The sequence below is a fragment of the Dipodomys spectabilis genome, unplaced genomic scaffold (assembly GCF_019054845.1).
Source record: "Dipodomys spectabilis isolate Male_0828 unplaced genomic scaffold, ASM1905484v1 ptg000003l, whole genome shotgun sequence".
NCBI classification, from domain to species: domain Eukaryota; kingdom Metazoa; phylum Chordata; class Mammalia; order Rodentia; family Heteromyidae; genus Dipodomys; species Dipodomys spectabilis.
The window spans coordinates 4,488,559-4,507,868 of NW_024870680.1; the positions used below are offsets into that span (position 1 = coordinate 4,488,559).

At 37.1% G+C, this 19,310-nt stretch overlaps 1 protein-coding gene across 1 annotated transcript in view; it reads left to right on the forward strand.

The window, feature by feature from the left end:
• Positions 1–19,310, forward strand: part of Dlg2 (discs large MAGUK scaffold protein 2) — a 2,085,086-nt gene that overhangs the window by 15,838 nt on the left and 2,049,938 nt on the right. Inside the window, exon 3 of the mRNA XM_042686455.1 lies at positions 3,678–3,809. Within this exon, the coding sequence (XP_042542389.1) occupies positions 3,678–3,809 (132 nt within the window). The remainder of the gene's footprint in view (positions 1–3,677; positions 3,810–19,310) is intronic.

A 19,310-nucleotide genomic window follows, 5' to 3' on the forward strand; every position in this document is an offset into this window, starting at 1 on the left:
AGGTAGAAGAGTCTTTGGTATATTTGCCAAAAAGCAGAAACCACAGTAGTTGAGTAGGCTAAACAAAAGAGATGTCTAAGAGATGAAGTCAAGATGGGTGTGGTGGTATATGCCTGTAGTGCCAGCATTTGGGAAGTAGAGAGAGGATTGTGAATTTGTGGTAGCCTGGGCTACATAATGAGACTCTCCCTCAAAACAAACAAACAAGTCAGGTAGGATCTTGCTGTCAGTGGGGTGGAAAGAAATTAAGTTTGAGTTGAGAGTGATATAATCTGATTTATTTCTTTAACATTTCTCTCTGAAGTTGTCAGTGGCTCATGCCTATAATCCTTGCTATTCACAAAACTGAGATCTGAGGATCATAGTTCAAATCCAGCCCAGGTAGGAAAGTCTGTGAGACTTTTCTCCAACTATCAAAAAGCCATAAGTGAAGCTTTGGCTCAAAGTGTTAGAACAATAGCCTTGATCACAAAAGATCTGGGACAGTGTCCAGGCCCTGAGTTAAAACCCCAGGCTAGCACAAAGCCAAAACAAAGACAATTCTTTCTGGTTGCTGTGTTTAGAAAAGAATGTACAGGGCTGGCTGGGAAGGTGGCTCAGTGGTAGAGCGCTTGCCTTGTATGCATGAGGCCCTGGGTTTGATTCCTCAGCACTACATAAGCAGAAAACAAAAAGCCAGAAGTGGCACTGTGGCTCAAGTGGTAGAGCGCTAGCCTTGAGGTGAAGAGCTGAGGGACAGCACCCAGGCCCAGAGTTCAGGCCCCATGACCGGACCCCTCCTCCCCCACAAAAAAAGAATGTACATTACTAGAGGATTATTGCAATAATATAAGAGATAGATGATGGTGACTTGGCAGGTGAAGTTGTAGAGTTTGGTATACATTTTGATGTTAAAATGTACTAATGAGCTAGCTGTGGGGAATTAGTAGGAAAGAAGGATTGATGATGCCGAAGATTTAGGTCTGAATTATTTTAAAGGTGAGGATGGAGAACTTTGCAGAAGAAGTAGATTACAGGTAAGTAGAGATCAATAGTTCAGTTTTGATAGTTCAGTTTGAGATGGAATTAACTCAGTTTGACATTCTAAATGGAAATGTTGAGTATTAAATTGAGTAAGACTGTCTAATTCAGAGGAAAGTCTTGAGTTACAGATAGAAACTTTGAAGTATGAGTACTGATAATATTTAAAATTGAGACAGAATTGGTTTCCTAAGGAAAAAGAATAAAGAGTGGTCTTAGGATTCTTAAAGGCTTCAAGAATAAGGGAGAACCAGTAAAAGTAATTATATTTAGTCTACTTATTAAAGTGGCAGATTGGATTCAAAGGAGGGATTTGAAAATTCAAGGACAATTATCACCTACTACATATAAAGAATGTCACTCTGCTAATTTTTTTTTTTTTTTTTTTTTGCTGGTCCTGGGGCTTGGACTCAGGGTCTGGGCTCTGTCTCTGAGCCTCTCTATGCTCAAGGCTAGTGCTCTACCACTTGAGCACCACTTCCGGCCTTTTCTGTTTATGTGGTACTGAGGAATTGTACCCAGGACTTCATGCATGCTAGGCAAGCCTCTACCACTAAGCCCAAAGAAATCATTGCAATCTTAGTGGTTTTTGAGTGTCTTGATAAATCTTAGTGGTTTTTGAGTTTCTTGATAAATTTTTTTTGTTTTTTTTTTTGCCTGTCCTGGGGCTTGAACTCAGGGCCTGGGCTCTTGTTCCTGAACTTCTTTTGCTCAAGGCTAGCACTCTACCCCTTGAGCCACAGCACCACTTCCTCTGCTAATTTCTATTTTTTAATACTTTTTTTGTGTGTGTGTGAAGATACTGTACCGAGGGGTTTCAGTTACATGAGCAAGGTAATGAGTCCATTTCCCATTGAACATTGTTACCCCTTCCTTTATTTTTCCCCTACAATCCCTTTCCTCCCCACCTCCCTAATTCTTCCCCACCCCTCACAAAATTGTACAGTTCATTTTCAACATAATGTCTTGTATATTGTTACAATGGGTCATCCTGTATCCTTATTTCAGCAATTTATTTCCCTTCCCCTCCCCAAATTAGAAAAATGTATATACAAGATGCAGGACACTGGAATCAAATACAGTGACCACAGGGGTTTACCATGGGGGAAGAACATACAAAGAAACAAAAAAAAAATCACATAGTACATTATAAGTACATTAAAAAGAACAACAAGAAAGATAAAATCTCTTGTGTCCCTATCTTGGGGTTCATTTCACTTAGTATCAGCTTATATGGTTATATTTACATAGCTTTTGACCTCTTCTGCTTGTCCTAGACATATACTAGTTATTGCAGATAAGGGAAACCATGGGATCTATGTTTCTTTGTGCCTGGCTGGCTTCACTTAATGTAATTTTTTCCAGTCTTTCCATTTCCCAACAAATGGGGTGATGTCATTCTTTTTGATGGAGGCATATTGTATATATACCACATTTTCTTGATCCATTCATCTACTGAGGGGCATCCGGGTTGGTTCCATATCTTATCTATGGTAAATAATGCTGCAATAAACATAGTTGTGCTGGTAGCTTTAGTATGGTCTTGCTTGTGATTGGGTAAATGCCCCAAACTGGGATTACTGGTTCATAGGGGAGCTCTATGTGGAGTCTTGTGAAGAACCTCCATACTACTTTCCAAGTGGTTGAACAAGTTTATACTCCCACCACCAATGCAATAGGGTTCCCTTTTGGCCACATCCCCTCCAGTATCTGTTGTTATTAGATTTCTTGATTATATCTGCTAATTTCTTTCAAGGCTATTTGGTTTAGTGAGAGGAAGAAAAGTATTCCTTTATATATAGTTACTATATATATATAATTATATATATATACTTCTTATAAAGAAGTAGTGAATAAATGGTATATTCTTTGAGTGGAAATTAACCTTTGTGGATATATTGTCTCATTTCATACTGAATAAATAAAATGGAGGAAACAAGCTCAGAGAGATTAGTAACAGTAAGCATTATACAGAGCCGGTAAGCAGGTTTGAGACATAAATTTAGCTGATAACTCTTTCAATAAATCACATGTATTATTAGGAGAAATAGTGACATTGGGTAGGATATCCCAGTAAAGTGTGATAGAAGCAAAGAAAAGCACAGATTTGAGAAAGTGGAGAATGTATGCAAATGTGTGTGGAGAAGTGGGAAACATCTGGCTCATAGACCACATTAAGGTCCATGAAAACATTTGGTATATGATGGGACAGACCTATCATGGCAGTATGTGTGTGTTTGGAGGAGATGGGGTATATATAGGGAATTACGGCTGAAAGTATTGGCTGAAATTCACCATGGAAGGAGCCCTGAAAGATCATCTTAAAGACTTGACATTATTTTTCAGGAAATTATGAACTTTAAGATAGACTTTTTTTTGACAAAAGAGAATCATACCTACCATGTGGACTAGTGACCAGCACTATACTCTTTATTTCATATTGTTTTACAGTTGGATATTCTTTTGGAAGACAGGATTATAGAAAACAAAAATGAGCTGTTGAAATTGTGTTGAATATGAATGATCAATTTGGTATAGTAATTTATGGAATATATTTGTTAAACTATTTCATGTCATGAAGTTAGAAAGACATATAGAATAGATGAGTATACTATATTTCTAAGGCTACATGTGAATTTTAAAATTATGTTTTTCAGATACTGACCGAGCTTTATCATTGCTAGAAGAATATTGCAAAAAGTTAAGAAAACCAGAGGAACAGCTGTTGAAAAATGCTGTCAAAAAGGTGATGAGTATTTTCAAGAGCAGCTTATTCCAAGCTTTGTTGGGTACGTAGTACAAAAAATGTTTATCATTTTAATGGTCAGAATTGAGCTTAATAGTTTGGATATATATGGTTAAAGAACATGTTAAAATTGAAATGGGTAATTTTCCTTGATACTGGAATTTTTTCTTTTTAAAATTTAATAATTACTAAAAAAGATATGTTATACAATACAAATAAGTGATAGATTACTGAAAAATGTAAGTATTGAAAATATTTTTGTGAAGGAGGGAAAATGTACACACATAAAAACTAAGTAGTTTGTTGCAAAAAGTTAAGGACAGATATGCTGGAGAACAAAGTTGTTTCCCTTGAGAGAAGGAATTGTCTTAACATGAAAATGTCGGGCAACATCCTTTTCAAGATCCAAATTTGCCTTTCATTCTCTTGAAACAAGTATAAAAACAATCTTTTCTTCTTTCTTGCTGCTATTAGGAAAGTTTATGATCCAGCATAAAAATTTGAATTTAAATTTAAAACCATTTGACTGTGAAAATTGCTAATTAGTTTAGTAAAAATAGATAGACGTAAAATTTTTTATAGGATCATTTTGCATGTTTCTTGAGTTCTTTAAAAGAGTCTATTGTGGTTGGTAAGAAGTAGTGACACAAATAACTATAATCTTAGCTAGAATTAAATAAAAATATCTTTGAATGGAATCTTACAGAATGTAAATAAATTCTATTAGCAAATAATATTTTGGGGAGCATGTTAAACAACAGATTTCTCAATTAAAATTAACATCTAGCTGATAATTAGTAAAATCCATTAACTAGATGGCAATGTTTCTAAATACATTTGTATGACTGTATGATTTCTAAACACATTTGTATGTGTTTAGTTAAGATTTGCTTTATCTTTTCAGAGCTTGAGTTTTTGAGAACTTGAGTTTGGCAAAGTATTGTTGAATGATGTAGATAATTCTACATTTTGATAATGTGGTCATTTGATAGCACCATTACCTAGGAAAAATGAGTGACAAATAATTGCATTTTGCTATTATTTTAAGTGAATGATAAATACCTTTGCTTAAATCCTATAGTGTAGTTGAATTTCTCAATAAAATGAATGACAACAATAATCTGTAAAAAGCTGTTATGTAAGTAATCCCAATGCTCAGCTTTGAATAGATAGATTTGCTTTATCTGGCATTGAAAGTCATTTGGGGGATAAACCAGAGTACAAAGAACTGTATGTATCACAACATAATTTCTATTGAAGTAGCTAAATACTGATTATTAATTTATTATTATTGACTCTTAATGGCCTCATTCTGCATTTTCTTTAAGCACTCCAAATAAAAGCCAAGTAAGCAGAGCATTCTTTTTTTTTTAATTTTATTTTATTGTAAAGATGCTGTAGCCATGAGCATTCTGAAAAAGATGTATATTTTTATAAAAACATTTGTTGGGAACTATTGATAATGACATATTGTTTACAATCTGTAGTTAGCTTTCTCCCTCTTCCCCAACCTCCCTTTTGTTACAAGTAATGGAAAATAGAGGCTTCACTCATTATTCTGATATTCAGATAGCCACTATATGGAAATAATTTCTGAAATGAATTTCACTAACTGCATGAATAAAGGGCATCATGTAACTGTAACCCCTCTGTACATCACCTTGACAATAAAAATTAAATTAAAAAAGAAGGGAATCTTAATAAAAAATCAAATGAAAATGCAATGTAAAATGCAATACGATTACTGCACAATGTGAAATATTTATATGTGATCAGGAATCTTTGTGCAGATAAAAGCATCATTGTGAAAATAAACACTTCCCTCTTTTTGTAGTCATTCATCATATGCTTAACACCTCCCAAACTAGTATGCCTTAGATAGTATAATCTTTGAGCATCAGAATTCTGTCTAAATGACTGTGGTCAGTATCACAGAGTGTAACTACTTTATGAATGAGTTCTGTGAGAATCTAGAAGGTGATAGCAAGCACATTGTGTTTTTCAGTCTTTAAAAGACAACTTCAGGGCTGGGAAGTTGGCTCAGTGGTACAGTGCTTGTCTCGAATGCATGAGGCCCTGGGTTTGATTCCTCAGTACCACATACACAGAAAAAAGCTGAAAGTGGAGCTGTGGCTCAAGTGGTAGGGGCTACCCTTGAGCTGAAGAGCTGAGGGACAGCGCCCAGGCCCAGAGTTCAACCCCTTATGACCGATAAAAAAAAAAAAAAAGACTTCATTTGATCATATAAGTGATATATATATTTAAATGAGGAAAGTAAAAGAATATACAATCCAATTTTTAAGGTATTATATTTGTATGGCAATGGTAGGTTATCTGATAATCATAGAGTTTAACTTTTTCCCTTTTTATTTCTAGAGTTCCTATATTGTTTTTTCATCTCCAATTTTCTAATATCGGACAGTGGAAACAGTACTTTGAAAGTTAGCCATCAAATTTCATTGATGTACAAAACAAGAAAAACACCTGAGCAATGAGCTCTAAGCTAACATTTAGATGTTAGGTCTAGGGTGACATCTTGTGGTACTACTAAGGAAAAAAAATATCCAATAGATAATTTCAGTTTTAACTTAATGTTAAACATTAACAATTTGTAGAGTCTGAACATAAGTGAATTGGAATTGAATGATTTTTTTTACAAGTTATGTCCTTTTAATTTAAAATAGCTAAAACATTCCAATTTTCAAAGCATTTATTAACTTAGGTGATGAAAAAGCCAGATGGAAAAATTTTTATTATTATTTTTATAAATCTCTTCCACATCTGCTTTTGAAAATTTAAAGGTCTATATTTGTTTGAAAGCTATTTTGATAATATAATAGACTTATATTTTCAGATGCATTATTTTCAGATACATATAAAAGTGCTTAATGAAAATTATGCTTTTAGTCATTACTTATACAAGTTTGGGAAAATATATATATATATATATATACATATATATATATATACATACACTCTATCTATCTATCTATCTTCCTTCTAAACTTTCTGAATCTTGCTTATCCAGTTTGTTCCTTATTTTACTACTTTTTGGGGGAGAGAAGTCTTCAGAAAGGTGTAGGAAAGAGTAGAGAGTAGTAACTTTCTCTTCCTTTCCTTTCCTTTTCCTTTTCCTTTTTCTTTTTTCCCTTCCAGTCCTAAGGTCTGAACTCAGGGCCTGGGAGCTACCCTGAACTTGATTGCTGAAGATTAGTACTCTACCACTTGAGCCACAGTTCCACTTCTGGCCTTTTGGTGGTTGATTGGAGATAAGTGCTCCTTGGACTTTCCTGCCTGGGTTACCTTTGAACTGTGATCTTCAAATCTCAGCTTTCTGAGTACCTAGGATTATAAGCATGAGCCAACAGTGCTGGGCAAAAGTAGTAGCTTCTTATGCAGGCTGTTAAACCTTATATGTTAGACTTTGTGTTACACTTTTTATTTACAAAGCATAACAGAAAACTCTATAGGTACTTGTACTTACTGACAATAGTGGGTGACTCAGTAGATGTATGGTGTATTGGGATTTATCATTTCCTTTCCCCACATTCTCCTTACTAGAAGCTTTTATCAGCCCTTCATTGTCTCATAGCTTTAATTACTGTAAAGTACCACATTGTCCTCTGATACATAAAATGAATATATTTCTATTCCCTCAATCTTGTTAGCAGCTTGTGGGTAGGGGTTATATAGAAATAATATCTTTTGGTGTGGTCCTGGGGCTTGAACTCAGGGCTGGGGCTCTGTTTCGAGCTTCTTTTGCTTAATTTAAGGCTAGTGCTGTATTACTTGAACCATAGCTCCACTTCCAGCTTTTTGGGTAGTTTCCTGGAGATAAGTGTCTTACAGACTTTCTTACCCAGGCTAGCTTCAGACCATGATCCTCAGGTCTCAGTCTCCTGAGTAGTTGGGATTACAGGTGTGAACCACTAGCTCCCAGCTTCCAATTAACTTTTGTACCCCTGGCATATGGACCTTTAATAAAAAATAATGATAAGTCTTCAATAAATTGTTTTTAATGTACTCAACTATTATTTAAAAATGACTTGTTATGTTGTAGATACTGTGTTAGGCAAGATAGATACAATAGTCAACTATGGAGATCAGTGCTTGTTACACTCATGGGCAAGTGGAGGAAATATAAGCAATTATTTAATTATGGTGATAAGGACCACAAACAATTTTTTTTATCACCTTTTAGTTTGAGTTAAAAAAACTGGATTTTCCTGTTACACTATGCTAATATAATATTTTTATGTTAAAAATAAGATCTATTTGAAAACATCATGGCTTTTAAATTTTAATTGTTAATAATGATGTATATACTTTTTTAACCACCTGACAAAGCATGAAGGCTGTAGTTTTGTGACAGTGATATTTCTTCATTCTTAGATTTTGTAGATTTATGGTCATTCTGAGACATTTTTAGTAGTTTTAGAATCTATAAATTCATAGATAATATGGCATCTAATTTTCCTTTAAAAATACAACAGTATATCTGAATCATTGAAATGATTTTCTTTTTTTGTATACTTAATGTTAGGTTTACTTACACTGTTATGGATGGAGAACAACAAATTTACATTTAGATGCTGCTATTGGGCCATGTACAATAAGTCACACTCAGTCTTTTTTTTTTTTTTTTTTCCCTTCACTACTGGGGATTGACTTCCAGACCTTAACTTTGCTAGGCAGATGTTCTACCACCTGAGCTATGACTCTAGCCCACTTTTGTATTGGTTGCTTTGGAGCTAGGGTCTTACTTTATGCCCAAGTCAGGCTATAGTGTGCTACTCCTACTTGGACTTCTCTATGTTACTGTGGATGACAAGCATGCTCATGCTCCATTGTGAGAAGCCCCACTCCTCCTGCCCATAGCTGGGATCATCCCAGCATGTCCCACCAGGCCCAGCCATTGGTTGGGAAGAAGTCTTTTTTTCTTTTTTTTTTTTGGGTCCGGTCGTGGGGCCTGAACTCTGGGCCTGGGCGCTGTCCCTCAGCTCTTCAGCTCAAGGCTAGCGCTCTACCACTTGAGCCACAGTGCCACTTCCAGCTTTTTTCTTTTTGCTTATGTGGTGCTGAGGAATCGAACCCAGGGTCTCAGGCATGCAAGGCAAGCGCTCTACCACTGAGCCACCTTCCCAGCTCCATGAGAAGAAGTCTTGAGAACGTGTTTGATTTTTTTTTTCTTTATCTGGACTGGCCTCAAATCCAATCCAGATCTCTTGATCTCTGCCTGTTGAATAGCTAGGAATACAAACTGGAGCCATCATACTCAGCTTATTAGGAAATTACTTAATACTCATAACCTAAATGAATGAATTCCAATGAAACAAACAAGTTACAATTTATAGACCTTTGAAAAGTCTTTTTTTTTGTTATAATTTATAGACCTTCAAAAAGTTTTTTTTTCTTTTCTTTTCTTTTCTTTCTTCTTTGCCAGTCCTTGGGCTTGAACCTAGGCTCTGGGCACTGTCCCTGAGCTTCTTTTGCTCAAGGCTAGTGCTCTACCACTTGAGCCACAGTGCCACTTCTGGCCTTTTCTGCTATGTGGTATTGAGGAATTTAACCCAGGGCTTCATGCATGCTAAGCAAACACTCTACCACTAAGCCACATTTCCCACTTTTCAAATAAGTCTTGACTGGTTAAAACAGTGAATATTAAATTCCTGTATATTAGGATCTACCATTCTTATACTTCTTTGTTTACAATACTCAAATAAAATGACTTCAGGCATTTCAGTAATTGTGATTGAGCAATAATAATTTACAAAGTATCTATGAAATATTTACCTATTTACATCAACTCATTCAGAGAGATAGTGTAAAGACCAAATCCCTATCCCTAAGGGACAATTGACTCTTACAGATTATTGGGAAGGTTGTAATAGTCAATTATATGCAAAAAATACAAGATAGCGTATAATAGAGAACTAAACTCTAGGGGCTGGATCAAAGTGCTTTGACCAAAGAAGTTCAGAGAGGCATAAGATTATTATAGATTGGTGCTGCCAGGGAGCTTTTGTATAAAATGTTAATTCGAACTGAATTTAGGATTTGATTTAGAGGGAAGTCAATCATTTCTCCACCCATTCATCATTCACACATTCATTCATTTACAAGATCTTTTAAAAAATATTGCACAGGTGATGTACAGAGGAGTTACAGTTACATAAGTCAGGTAATGAATACATTTCTTTTTGAACAGTGTCATCCCCACAAGATACTTTTTAAACTTTGTGCCCCACTCTATGATACATACTTGGAAGACAAAAATGAAACAGAATTGCAAAATAGTTTACATTTGTGGTAAGTGCACAGGAGAAAGATGATTATAAAGTTTATTAGAGGGACCATATCTCCCAGAAGAGGGAGCACATGGCATCTGTCCTTATCCAAGTAGATATGGGGGAGGGAGTGAGGTAGGTCTGGGCGTATAGAGAGGGAGTGGCCAGATGAATGACTGTAACCCTAGGGCAGGGCGGAACTCAAGTCTGGGTGGAGCTGAGGCTCAGCTGTGGGGATAATACTAATAAGTGCTACAAAAGAGAAGTAAAGGATTCTGTGAGTCAGAGGCTTAACTTTAGTAGTGAATCAGGAAGAGCTTTATAAGGAAGTAGTATTTGAGGTATTAAAAATTATACAAACTCTTGCTGGACACCAGTGGCTTGTGCCAGTAATTCTAGTTACTTAGGATGACATCTAAGGATCAGTTCAAAGCCAGCCTGAACAGGGAAATCCATGAGATGCTCTTAAAAACATTTATTTTTATTTATTGTAAAGGTGATGTACAGAGGGGTTAGTTATATAAATCAGGTAATGAGTACATTTATTCTTAAAAAGTGTCATCTCTTCCCTCATTTTCTCCCAGGTTTTTTCCTTCCTTTCCCCCTTTCCCCACAAGTTGTAAGTTGTATGGTTCTTTTTAACAGTGTCTAGTGAGTGTCACTGCTGCAATTGTTTACCTTAGTCCCACCATTTCTGTGCCCCCTCTGTGCTTCCCTCTGTTTGTAATAGCCTCAAAAAATAAAAATAAAAATAAACCCAAAGCAAACCCCTAGGAATTAACTTAATGAAAGATGTGAAGGTATTTTATGATGAAAACCTTAAACATCTGAAAAAACAAATTAAAGCAGATGTAATGAAATGGAAAAACCTTGTATGCTACTGGATTGGAAGGATTAACATTGTGAAAATGGCAATACTGCCTAAAGGTATCTACAAATTCAATGTTATACCCACCAAAATCCCAACAACATTCTTCACTGATATATAGAGAAAGCAATCAAATAATTCATATGGAATAATGAAAAACTCCGTGAAACTCTTATCTGCAATTATGGAGTAAAAAGCCAATGGCTCAGTTGCTATCCTTGAACATAAAAACTCAGGGACAGCACCAGGCCATGAGTTCAAGCCCCAGGACCAACACACACACACACACACACACACACACACACACACACACACACACACACACACACACACACACACACACACACACACACACACACACACACACACAGCGCTCCTTGGCTGTTAGGGACATTTATGCAGTTATCTCACACACACACACACACACACACACACACACACACACACACACACACACACAGAGCGCTCCTTGGCAGTTAGGGACATTTATGCAGTGTTTTATCTTTGCTTTAATTATTCCTTGTGGCTACTTTCTGAGTTTCTGGATGTTTGGTGGCATTTCTTCCAGCGAACAAGGCACTCTGCCATAAAACAGATATTTATCCTTGAGGTAAGGAGGGTGTCCTGTTATCTGCATTTTGGGTAGTGAAAGACCTGACCAATAATTTACCTGGGACCTCATTTTATTCTGGAATTTAGCCTTTGACCTACTGCAGTTCTACAGCAAGAAAATTCCACAGCAAGTTAAGTGCTAACAGTCCTTGGAAAACTGCAGATGATGCTTTCCTAAGATAAGCAGAAGGTCGAATTGTCTGAGATCCCAGACAGCCTAGGAGTGATGACCAATATCTAACCAGGAAGTCCTGCAGTTCTGCACATACTCCCTTGCACCACCCTTGTAACTTGAACCAATAATACTAAAGCGTATCAACCCCTGGATCTGACCAATAACTCTCTCTAGATTTCTTCCCTCCATTGGACACGTGAATCATATTTTGGAGATGTTTTATGATTTTCCCGCGGTATGTGTTGATTTGTCAAGGAATGATATGATGAGTGCAAAGCCCCAGCCTTCCCCAAAGAGTGCATAAAACTGCTGCACACCCCAGGCTCGGGGCCTCTCAGCATCACCAGTTGTTTGCTGTGTGCGAGGACCGGGCTAGCTCGCAATAAATACCTCGCTGCTGATTACATTGATCTTGGTCTCTGGTGGTCTTTTAGGGGTCCCGAACTCGAGCATTTGAGTAGGAGGTTCCTTAAGTTTGGGGGAAGCATTTTTTCTCAGGAAAGCATACATACCGTCAGACAAGTGTTAATTCTTGGGGTGAGAAATGCATCCCCCAGGAAGGAATACATCCTGTTGTCTGTCTGTCTTTCTTTCTTTTCTTTTCTTTCTTTCTTTCTTTCTTTCTTTCTTTCTTTCTTTCTTTCTTTCTTTCTTTCTTTCTTTCTTTCTTTCTTTCTTTCTTTCTTTCTTTTTCTCTCTCTCTCTCTCTTTCTTTCTTTCTCGCCTTTCCTTCCTTCCTTTCTTTCTCTCTCTCTCCCTTCCTTCCTTCCTTTCTTTCTTTCTCTCTCTCTCCCTTCCTTCCTTCCTTTCTTTCTTTCTCTTCCTTCCTTCCTTCTTCCTACCTTCCTTCCTTCCTTCCTTCCTTCCTTTCTTTCTTTCTTTCTTTCTTTCTTTCTTTCTTTCTTTCTTTCTTTCTTTCTTTCTTTCTTTCTTTCTTTCTTTCTTTCTTTCTTTCTTTTCTTTCTTTCCCCTCCCTCCCTCAGCTTTTCAGCCTTGAGCTGAAAAGGTGCCAAGGAATCGAACCCAGAGTGTCAAGCACTCTACCACTGAGCCACCTTCCCTAGCCCCCTCTGTTGTCTTCCTTTGAAGCAAAGATGGCACTTTTATGTTTCTAAATACCAGATTTCTGAGTTGCCTTCACCACTGGCCTTGTTTTCCTCGCTATCCTGACTCATTCTCCTAAATTACTTTGATACCTTAATCATGAATTAATATCTCCTGTATTTGCTCTAAGTTTACCATACCTGACTTTTCCTAGTCTATACTGCTTCATTTCCCCTAAAATGACCTTGGTTCCTTAATCTTAAGGGAAGTAGATGAATTATAATCTGTATTTGCTGTAAGCAAATGTTCCATAACTAGCAGGAGTAAAATTATTTTTCCTCCCTTCCTTTCCTTCCTCCCTCCCTCCCTCTCTCTCCCTCCCTCCCTCCCTCTCTCTCTCTCTCTCTCTCCCTCTCCCTCTCCCTCTCCCTCTCCCTCTCCCTCTCTCTCTCTCTCTCTCTCTCTCTCTCTCCCCTCCCCCAAGTCCTGGAGCTTGAACTCAGGACCTGGGCAGCACTATTTCTGAGCTTCTTTGCTTAAGGCTAGTATTCTATCCACTTGAGTCACAGCTCTGCTTCTGGCATTTTTTTTTAAAGTACTTAATTGCAGATAAGAGTCTTGTGTTTGGCTTCAAACCATGATCCTCAGATCTCAGCTTCCCGAGTGGCTAGGATTATAGGCCTGAGCCTGAGGCACTAAGATAGGATTAAGTATTTTACAAAGTTGACTCTTTATGGCCAGATGCTATTCTTGGCTTTAGACTTTGTATATTACTGTAAGATTTATGTCACCAGATGGCACCATTTAACTAAATTTATGTCCTTGAGATACTTATAAGGCTGGTTTATAGATGAAGGGTGTTATTTTTGCTATAACTAAAATAGGAAAAAAATTCTTTATTTTGATGGCATATGAGAGTTTCTACATTGTAAGGTAGTGAAAACCCTAAGATTTTTTTTTTTAAGGAATATGAAAAGATCCGATGATTTCTCTGAAGTATGAAATAAAAATTTGGTGATCATTACTAAGGAAACGTGGCAGCTGTTAAAAAAATGCAGAATGTAGTAGGATATTTTATTTAGGATTTCCTATAACAATTGTGCTAATATTGCTATTGTTTTATCCTTGAATTTTTTATTTGCTGAAATACTTTCAAGGAGTTGATATACATAATATAAAGATAAAGATAATTCTAAAATATCATTTTAAGAGTAAGCCCTAGCCGGGCGCTGGTGGCTCACGCCTGTAATCCTAGCTACTCAGGAGGCTGAGATCTGAGGATCGCGGTTCAAAGCCAGCCCGGGCAGGAAAGACCGTGAGACTCCTATCTCCAATAAAACCACCAGAAAACCGGAAGTGGCGCTGTAGCTCAAATGGTAGAGTGCTCGCCTTGAGCTGAAGAGCTGAGGGACAGCGCCCAGGCCCGGAGTTCAAGCCCCACGACCGCCAAAAAAAAAAAAAAAAAAAAGAGTAAGCCCTTTAAGATATCCTGAAATAGCATGGTGATAATATCTAAAAATGTCAACCGAGAATGTATATTCTGTTGTTATATAGCTAATAAAATTAATATAAGCATTTTCTTAGCATAAACAGCCTTCTCAAGGAAATGAGTACTTAATACTTGGTAAAAGCTGCTTTAAAAATTTTCATACCATTAAGCAGAATTAATAATTTTCACCTTATGCTCCTATAGTACTTGTTCTTATTTCTAATGTGGTATTTGATATATTGTATTGTTAATTGATGTATGTTGGTTTTCCTCAGTAGATTGTGGATTTCTTTTTCTTGGGGGGGGGTCGGGGGTCCAGTCATGGAGCCTGAACTCTGAGCCTGGGCACTGTCCCTCAGCTCTTCAGCTCAAGGCTAGTGCTCTACCACTTGAGCCACAGCACCACTTCCGGCTTTTTTCTTTTTCCTTATGTGGTGCTGAGAAATCTAACCCAGGGCCTCATGCATGCAAGGCAAGCACTCTACCACTGAGCCACCTTCCCAGCCCCTGGATTTCTTTTTTTTTTTTTTTTTAATTTAATTTAATTTTATTTGAGAACATACTGTACAGAGGGGTTACAATTACATGGGCAGGATAATGCATGCATTTCTTACCAAGCATTGCAGCCTCCTCCTTTGTTTACCCTTCACCTCCCTTCCCAGCCTCCCCCCTCCCCCCACCCAATCATACCCCCCCCCCCCCCACCCCGCCACACACACCGACATTGTAAAGCTGGTTTTGACATGACATTTTGTACTTCTCATTGTTGCAACAGGTCCACCTAAATCCTTAAACGACTTGTTTGTCCCCATCTCCTCCACATGTTATACTGACATCAAATATAGCGAAAGCGGGGGTTATACTGTGGGGGAGGGACATACAAAGCAACAAAGAAATAATCTTATAAATGCGTTAGAAACACATGCATGAAAGAAACAAAAACATTAAAATACATATTTAAGGGTTCGTTTTCCTAACATCACATTATCTGACCTTTTCCGCTTGACTCATACATATACTAGATATTGCAAATAAGGGAAACCATGGGACCTATGTTTCTTTGGGCCTGGCTTACTTCACTTAATATAATTTTTTCCAAGCCTTTCCATTTCCTAACAAATGGGGAAATGTCATTCTTTCTGATGGAGGCATAGAATTCCATTGTGTATATATACCACATTTTCTTGATCCATTCATCTACTGAGGGGCATCTGGGTTGGTTCCATATCTTAGCTATGGTAAATAATGCTGCAATAAACATAGTTGTGCTGGTAGCTTTAGTGTGGTCTTTTTTGTAAACATTAGGGTAAATGCCCAAAAGTGGGATTGCTGGGTCATAGGGGAGTTCTATGTGAAATCTTTTGAGGAACCTCCATACTGCTTTCCAAAGTGGTTGAACAAGTTTACATTCCCACCAACAATGAAGTAAGGTTCCTTTCTGTCCACATCCCCTCCAGCATCTGTTGTTGTTAGAGTTCTTGATTTTTGCTGTTCTAACTGGAGTGAGGTGATATCTCAATGTTGTTTTGATTTGCGTTTCTTTTATGGCTAGGGATGTTGAACATTTCTTCATGTGTCTATTGGCCATCCTTCTTTCTTCTTTTTTTTTTTTAAATTTTATTTTATTTTATTTGAGAACATACTGTACAGAGGGGTTACAATTACATGGGCAGGATAATGCATACATTTCTTACCAAGCATTGCAGCCTCCTCCTTTGTTTACCCTTCACCTCCCTTCTCAGCCTCTCCCCTCCCCCCCACCCAATCATACCCCCCCTCCCCCCCTCCGACATTGTAAAGCTGGTTTTGACATGACATTTTGTACTTCTCATTGTTGCAACAGGTCCACCTAAATCCTTAAACGACTTGTTTGTCCCCATCTCCTCCACATGTTATACTGACATCAAATATAGTGAAAGCGGGGGTTACACTGTGGGGGAGGGACATACAAAGCAACAAAGAAATAATATTATAAATGCGTTAGAAACACATGCATGAAAGAAACAAAAACATTAAAATACATATTTGAGGGTTCGTTTTCCTAACATCACATTATCTGACTTTTTCCGCTTGACTCATACCTATACTAGATATTGCAAATAAGGGAAACCATGGGACCTATGTTTCTTTGGGCCTGGCTTACTTCACTTAATATAATTTTTTCCAAGCCTTTCCATTTCCTAACAAATGGGGCAATGTCATTCTTTCTGATGGAGGCATAGAATTCCATTGTGTATATATACCACATTTTCTTGATCCATTCATCTATTGAGGGGCATCTGGGTTGGTTCCATATCTTAGCTATGGTAAATAATGCTGCAATAAACATAGTTGTGCTGGTAGCTTTAGTGTGGTCTTTTTTGTAAACATTAGGGTAAATGCCCAAAAGTGGGATTGCTGGGTCATAGGGGAGCTCTATGTGGAGTCTTTTGAGGAACCTCCATACTGCTTTCCAAAGTAGTTGAACAAGTTTACATTCCCACCAACAATGAAGTAAGGTTCCTTTCTGTCCACATCCCCTCCAGCATCTGTTGTTGTTAGAGTTCTTGATTTTTGCCGTTCTAACTGGGGTGAGGTGATATCTCAATGTTGTTTTGATTTGCATTTCTTTTATGGCTAGGGATGTTGAACATTTCTTCATGTGTCTATTGGCCATCCTTCTTTCTTCTTCAGAGAAGCTTCTCTTTAAGTCTTTCGCCCACTTACTTATTGGGCAGTTGTTTCTTTGAGGATTTGTTGTTGGGTGGTTTAATTTTTTGAGTTCCAAGTATATTTTAGATATGAGACCCTTGTCCGTTGTATGGCTAGTAAAGATTTTCTCCCAATCTGTGGGCTTTCTATTGATCTTGCTAGCTATGTCATTTGCCCTGCAGAAGCTCTGCAACCTTATGCAATCCCATTTGTCCAACCTTTCTTTGATTTGTTGTGTTTCCAGGTCTCTATTCAGAAAATTTCGGCCTGAGCCAAGGAGACCTAGGGTTTCTCCTATTCCATCCTGTAATGTTTTCAGGGTGTCTGCTTTGAGTTCAAGGTCTTTGATCCATTTGGAGTTGATTCTGGTGCAGGGTGATATATAAGGATCTAGCTTTAGTTTTCTACATGTAGTTAACCAGTTTTGCCAGCACCATTTACTGAAGAGGCTGTCTTTCTTCCATTCTATTGTTTTAGCTCCCTTATCGAAGATTAGATGGCTATAGGTCTGTAGGTTCATTTCTGGGTTTTCAATTCTATTCCATTGGTCCTGAGGTCTGTTCTTTTGCCAATACCAAGCTGTTTTGATTACTATGGCTTTATAGTAGAGTTTGAAATTTGGTATTAATATTCCTCCAGCAGTGTTCTTTCTGTTGAGGAGCGTTTTTGCTATTCGGGGTCTTTTATTGTTCCATATGAATTTTTGGATTGCCTCTTCTATTTCCTTGAAGAATGAGATTGGAATTTTGATAGGTATTGCGTTGAATTTGTAGATAGCCTTGGGAAGTATTGCCATTTTCACGATGTTAATCTTTCCAATCCAGGAGCATGGGAGGTTTTGCCATTTTTTAAGTTCTGTGTTGATTTCCTTTTTCAAGATTTTAAAGTTTTCATCATAGAGGTCCTTCACTTCTTTAGGTAAGTTAATTCCTAGGTATTTTATTTTTTGTGGCAGCCCCTGGATTTCTTAAAGTAGGGTTAGTGTTATGGAATAACCCTTAATTAAAGTTTTCATTTGACAAAATATATTTTAACTGCTACTATATAAAAGATGTTGTATTGATCTAGAGATAAACTTATGAGACAGACATTGGCCCTCTTTTCAAGGAGTTCATGGTCTACTAAAGGAAACAAATATTAAAGGAATAAATACAATCCTGATAAGAACTCTTTGAGTCAGACAGATAAAATAATGAAGAATTTCTTAAAGTAGTCAAATTCATTTATATTTATTCCAAAATGTTTAGCACCAAAAGCTGAAGCAAGTAAGGTTTAATTTTTATTACATAAAAAGTCTAAAGGTAGTCCAGACTGGCACTTAGTTAACATCTCAGGAAAGTTCCAGACAATATCTGGGCAATTATTATGATTTTTTTCTCAAATTTGTTATTTTAAACTCAAAGCATGGCATTTGCTGTCCCAGACATCATATCCATGTTTAAGGAAAGGGATAGAAGGAAGAAGAGAGCATTCTTTTTCAATCAAGAAAGAAAAATTCTATTCAGGCCTACCATCTATGTCATACCTATTTTCCAAAACATTTTCTTTTTATTTATTTTATTTATTTATTTATTTTTATTGTGAAAATACTGTACAGAGGGGATACAATTACATGGGCAAGATAATGAGTACATTTCTTATCAAACATTGTAGCCTCCTCCTTTGTTTCAAAACAGATTTTCTTAATGTTAGTTGGTCTCAACTAGTCATCAAGCCACCAGTAACTCAAGGAAAAAGAGAAATGTAAGAAGAACATCATTATGCTTTGTTTATACCAATCATGAGCCACTGGGATGAACACATTACTATTTCTTGTAAGATTGGGATTCTGTTAGTGTGGACTGTGAGTATTAGACAGAAAATTTATGGTACATATTTCATATACATAGAAGAGAGAGAGGAAGAAATGAAGAAAATCTAAGAAATGAAGTCATTCTTGACCATGGAGTTGAGCTTCTACTTGATAGCTTCCTATTTAGGAATTTTAGGGAAGACTAGCTGTGTTTCAGGCTGCTAGATAGTGAATATTTACAGTAGAGTATATGTGGTGATGTGGAGTGGTTTAGTATGGCTAGTATCTTTGACATTTAGTTTTTCTAGCTATTTTTTGTTATATCCTGATATAGAATTGTAAGTCTGGCAGAGGAGCTTGTAGCAGGAAATCAGCTAATAAGGGTGAAATGGCTTTTTGGCAAGGTCTAGTTGCTTACTGCAGTTGATGGGAATAGTTACATCACCTCAGCTTGTAGCATAGAAGTGCAGTGATGGTAGAAACCAAGGGTAAGTGTAATTAGCTAGACAGGGCATCTAGAAACTTTTCCGAAATGAAAAGAATGGCTCTAGGATCCAACAAACAATATGTTCGGTGACAAGATGGA